Source organism: Crinia signifera, chromosome 6, assembly GCF_055691185.1.
Source record: "Crinia signifera chromosome 6, ASM5569118v1, whole genome shotgun sequence".
NCBI lineage: Eukaryota > Metazoa > Chordata > Amphibia > Anura > Myobatrachidae > Crinia > Crinia signifera.
The window spans coordinates 129,474,399-129,480,398 of NC_139222.1; the positions used below are offsets into that span (position 1 = coordinate 129,474,399).

General features: G+C 39.8%; 1 protein-coding gene across 14 annotated transcripts in view; it reads left to right on the forward strand.

Moving 5' to 3' along the window:
• Positions 1-5,228, forward strand: part of LOC146008165 (uncharacterized) — a 147,299-nt gene extending 142,071 nt beyond the window's left edge. For 12 of the 14 annotated variants that reach the window (XR_014444472.1, XM_083147158.1, XM_083147157.1 and 9 more), the window contains 3 exons: positions 3,010-3,184; positions 3,327-3,522; positions 5,100-5,228. Coding sequence is in view for 13 of the 14 variants with exons in the window: in XM_083147158.1 (XP_083003284.1) it covers positions 3,010-3,184; positions 3,327-3,522; positions 5,100-5,157 (429 nt within the window). In the remaining variant the exon portion in view is untranslated. Of the gene's footprint in view, positions 1-927; positions 2,309-3,009; positions 3,185-3,326; positions 3,523-5,099 lie in introns of those variants that run through there. The other 2 variants (XM_083147168.1, XM_083147167.1) reach the window with 2 other exon arrangements.
• Positions 5,229-6,000: the final 772 nt, after the last annotated feature.

The window sequence follows — 6,000 nt, forward strand, 5'->3', positions numbered from 1 at the left end:
CTCACAGAATCACTGGTGAGCTAATTAGCTCCATCTGTGTATCTTTTAAAATGTGTCAGTGATTAATGAGTGCAGCTGTGCAGCAGCTAGGTTGTCTGTAAAATGTGAACTGTTGGTAGCTCTCGAGGGCTAGGGTTGGCTTCCACTGCCCTAGTGGATGGTAGGGCATGAAATACTGCCTGTCGGCACATGTCGGCTCAAAAAACAGTGAAAAACCCCATGACACCCTTTTGACTGTCGACCTAGACCATGTCGACCTAATGTTTGTGTCGACCTAATGACCTGTTGACCTTGTCCAATGTCGACCTCGCAGTATGTTGACCCAATGGTGTCGACCATTTTTAGGTCGACCAACTAACCGTATCCCGACCAGATTAACAATGGGGCAGATGGAGTTGCAGCTCTTGGCCTTCACATAAAAATAGGCCCATCAGTATGGCAACATGGCAATGATGACATTTGTATACTTTTACATATGCATGGTGGCACTGGGGCTGATGGTGTAGACTGTAGAGTGTGTACATACCCACATGGCAATGGCTTCCTCATAATAAGCCATTGAAAATCTGCAGCTCCAGGACCATGTGGCCCTTAATCCGGCCCCGACTCTACAAAGATGTTCTACTGTCCGCTTAAAATGTATCTTCCTTATCTGGTTCCAGATTAAAGGGTTGACAATAGCGGCGAATGTGATCTGCCATTCCAGGACAGCACATTGCATTTATGTCAGCAATTGAATCCACCCCTATGCTACGCTTCATGTTTTTTTTTAGACTATATTGCAGCATGGGCTCAGGAGACGAAAAGGGTTGAGCTCCATTTTTGAAACTAAGCTGTTTAAAATACAAACAACAAATGATACTGTAACTGTGGTATTGAGTAGTTTTGCTTATTCGCCAAGCGGAGGCAAATAATAGGCCCAGAACACAAATCACTTATACAGCGCCATCTTCATGTTTTTACACATTAAAAAATAAATGCCCTTTCTTGCAGGGTACCCACGATGTTGTGCTAGGTACACATCGTTTAGTGTGTACCCAGTCTACAGTGATATAGTGATACACACACAAGATAATCCTCCCCCTTTGACAGTCACTGATATAATTCTCACTGTAATAACGTTATGATATTTTGCCACATGTTATAAAATAAATAGTGCTCTGACATATAAAATACATTTCGATTTAGCATATGAGGCCTTTCCACAAATCAGGGCCTACAGAGGGCCTGGTATGTGTATAGTGAATTGTGTCTGATCCTTTGTACCCAGAAATATACCAAGATGTCTGCACATGTCTGTAAGCACAAGAAATTGCTAATGCACATAAGAAATGTTAGCATTATAGTATGAGTATAGCAGTCATTGGGCGGTATTCAATGCTGGGAGCAAGCGGCGGAGAGGGGGGTTTGTACAACGAGATGGCTTTATAATAAGTGAGGAAAAGTCATCCTCACCATTCACCCCCCTTCCCGGCTACTCACCGTATTCTATGTTCAGGGGAGGATACCTCATTTTGACGTCTGCACTCGTCGTTTCCACCTCGCCTCAGGGAGCAGGCAAGGTGAAAATGGAGAGTGAGGGGGAGATGAATACCAATGGTGGGCTATCGGTATTGCTTGCCGCCAGCCAACCCCCCCTTCCCGCATTGAATATACACCATTGTCACATTACAGACTGAGAAATAGACCCTGTAGGTATTGCAATAGTTTGTTAGGATGGTTTTTCAATGTTCATGGCAGTGGCTCTTTGAAAACTCTACACCTATTGACCTGTAAAATATAGTAGTGTTTGTTGGCAACTAGAATTTTAAAGCAAATAGATTTTTTGACACTATAAAGCGATCATAGCAGACATAGGCTTATCATTCCCAATGTAACCTGTTCTATACATGGAGACAGCACAGCGAATTCCAATTATTGTGGGTGTGAGTGACACTAATGAATCCCCAGCAGGTTACTATGTAATTGGGTTTGTTTCTCTGTATGGTGGGAGATTGTTCTGGGGTCTGGAAGAGAGGGGCAGTGATTAGGTTAAGCTGATAAATACTGATTGCCCCATTAAGATAGTAAACAGATAGCAAGGTGCAGAAAGAGGGGGAGGACCCCACCCTCAGTACATATTGCCGGGCAGCATCAGCTGTGTGTCCCATAGCACATTACTACCACCATGAAGCTCCTGGCATCTCTTCTGCTCGCTCTCCTACCATACACAGATGGCTACATCTGGGCCTGGATGTTATCAATGCCCTATAACAACCCTGAAGATGTAAGTGGCCTTGCAAAGAGCTCTACAACCAAGGGACCCACTGTAAGTTTTACTCTCTGCTCTTTAATTCCCTAAAATCTTTAACCGCTGCCTCAGAAATCTCTTGAACTCTGCCTATTTTACGCTCAAATCTCATAGGCAGTCCCTCAGTCCCATTCATTACCTATTAAACTTTTATTTTCCAACTACCTTTTTTTTGCCAACTATGAATGCATTCTGTTTAATACATCTACTTTTTAAATTTGATGTATTTTAACTTGTCTATTAGTATGGTCCTGCAAACTTTTACTGAAGCTGTCTACCTAAATTCCTGTTTCTGTAGTATATATAGCATATACTGTATGACATGGAAATGGTTATGTTTCCATCTGACTTGGCAATACTTTTTAATAGATTAGTAATGTATCACTTGCTCTGCAGATGTTCTTTTACAGGAAGTCAGCTGGAAGTTAAAACTAAGTTTCTTAAATAATGAAAAATACTGCATATTGTGCCAACTAACTTTGGTGTACATATTTAACTTTACACAACTACATTTAGGTAATTCCATTTAGTCAGCGATAAAGCAATGTAACATGTTTTGCTTGACATTAAAACTAGGGGAACTAGATCCTCAAAGATACTTCCATTTTACTAAATGTGTCATAATCTACAAAAATCATTACAAGCCGTTTCAGTTTATAGACAATGGTATATACGGACATGTTAATATAGTTTCTGCAAATCTTCTGCATTATTTGTAGGTAACATGTGATCATGACCGTACTTGTGGACGTGGTTTGTTCTGTGATCGCCATTTTGGTCTGTGTGTAGCACTGCGCCACGAAGGCCAGTACTGCCGAAAGGATTCCCAGTGTGTCAGAAGCTTGGGTTGTATGTTTGGCAGGTGCCAACGAATTATACCAGGCGGACATGAAGGTAAGGACAGCTCAAGTTTGTGAAGTAAATATTGTCAGAAGTACTGCATGTTTGTTTCAAATGTATGTGTGCAATAATAATATAAAAGTATATATTTGATTTTTTTTTTTAAACAACTGAAATAATTTACATTTACCATCAGGGTCCAGGTGCCGTCAGGATAAGGATTGCCCCCTGTCTATGTGCTGTGCCAGGCACCATGGAGAAATGATCTGCAAGCGCAAACTACCTGCTGGGGGCAGCTGTTATGTTCCAGAAGGAGGCTTGGCATTCAGCATTAACCAGCTATGTCCATGTGAAGAGGGCCTGGTCTGCAGCTCCACACATCCACCTCGAGAGTGAGTAACAACTGTGAAACCATGTGCTGTACTCTTTTACCTTAACGATTATTATAAGGAAACATTAATGGGCCATGCAGCGATTACAGCCCTGTTTCTAAGCGGCCTGTCTAGATCACTTAGAAATGAAGCATGGATCGCTCCGTGTGTATGGCCCCTGGTGACGGCGATGCGCGGTCCTGCACATCGCTATCAACTGAATAGAATTTATACTGTATGCAGCATAAATCTAGTCATCACCTGTGTTTTCTCAAATGAGAACACTGGCCCTTATTCTGGTTCACTCGCAAAAGCAAATTCCTTCTCAAATGGACAAAACCATGTTTGCCTTGCAGCAGTGGCAGATGTAACTTGTGCAGAGGTTTTGGTGAGTTATTTTGTTTCTGTGCAGGGAAAATACTGGCTGCTTTATTTTTACACTGCAATATAGATCTCACTTTGAAGTAAAACCCCACCTAAATCTAATTCTCTCCGCACAAGTAACATCTACCCCACCTGCAGTGCACATGGTTTTGTCTGTTTGAGAAGGAATTTGCTTTTGCGAGTGAACCAAAATAAGGGCCACTGCCCGTGATAGATCACTACGCACACATCGCTAGTCCAGTGCTGTGTGCTGAGGATTCTGTGCTTAACTGCTCTTGTCTCTAATGGCCAAATTATACCTTATTCGGTATATCTATCACATTCTTTTACTTCGCAGCGTGCTAAGACAAAGAAAAACTTCTGAATAATAGTTTATTCAGAGCAAACCTGTAACTTTGCAGAGAAATATATGCTACAATATTTATCAGTCAAATTATTTATTTTTTAGCAAATATTCTTAACAACATACAGGTAGATATTATTTTATACAATTAACTTAATTTCTCGATGCATTTGTATTTATTAATATAAAGACTACAGCAGTACAAAAATGTTTGAGTATTTTATTGTTAGATAAACACCGGCCCGTGTAATGATCTGTACATGTTCCCACTTTAGATTTTTGTCCTCGTCATTAGTGCTTTGCCATTTTTATAGTGCTGCAGTATAATCTCTAATTAGCCATTTGTACCTTCTATAGATTAGGTTGTCTGAACCAGACAATCATTACAAATTAGACTTAACTTCTGTGCAGGGCTCTTGTAGAGAGTGTTGACATGTACACAAAGTGATTACTAATCAGAAACTCATTATTTGAAGAGGCTATTTCAGCACATTATATACAGGACTACTCTGTATTTACTATCCTAAACATGGTTTCATTGTAGTGATTCTTTAAAATGTGGACATTACGGAGCTACAAATAAAAGAAAATAAAGGTGCCTATACACGGTGGGATCATTGCATGCGTTTTGTTCACATCGCATGTGATTTGCATGCAATGCGATCCAAAGCTAGTTCAAAAAGTATGTGCAGCACACGCTTTTTGAACTGTGCGATGGGATGTGCACGGGAGCGTGCATCGCGCCCGCAAAACGCACTGTGTATGGGCACCTTAAGAATTGCCATCTCTAGGACACAGTATTGACATATGACCTTGAAATAAGTCTTGTGACGTGTTGTATTTACCCCTCCTCTTGTGTTTATTTCCACAGGAAGGAATTTGTTTACAGTCCCAACTTAGACTGGAAGTGTGTTGGACCCTCCCCATGATGTCCCTGCTGTATCCCTTTGTAAATATCCTGTACATACAAATTATATAAATAAAGAGCTTTATTGTTTTACACTGGTTTACCTTTCTTATAGAACCCAAATTCCTGCTTTTATTTTACACTAGCACAGTGGTCTCCAAACTTTGTTCAAATCAAGGCCCCCTATAGTACCAGAATATTATTGTAATATTATATTATTATTATTAATAATTATTATAATTATATATAATGTATTCAGAATAATATTATTATTATTATTAATAATACTATAATATTACAGTAATATAATAGAATTAATACTATCCACTGCAACTCTAGGCCAAAACTTTCTTATTGAAATATGAAGAAAAAATTCTTAAATAAATCCTGTTCATATGTTATCTTTAGGTTTAAAAATGTAGTGAGGGACAAGATTTGCTTCTGTTTGTCCACATACTAGCCACAAGCACTGCATTTGCCAGTTACATTAAGACATTAAGGTCGACCATACTTGCCTACTTTTGAAAACTAGTTTCAGGGAGATTATAGTTGGTAGTAGAATTTTGCAAAGCACCCCCATGGAGGGGAGCGTGTCTAGTTCCATATATGGAGAGATTGTGAAAAGAGATTGTGAACGTGGCACCTAGAAGCGTGGGGGTGTATTGCTACATCTGAGAGGTATCTTTTAAAATGACTTATATACAAATGTAGATGAGCCCCAAAGCAGTTAGTAAGAGATACTGTACTATACTTGGTAAAGTGCTGGGAAATGGTGCTGATGATTCAATGTAAATGTATCTATCTCTCATTCCTTTTTTCACCAAAAAATGTAACAGTGTAATGTGGGCTAGGTGAAATGAGGGAG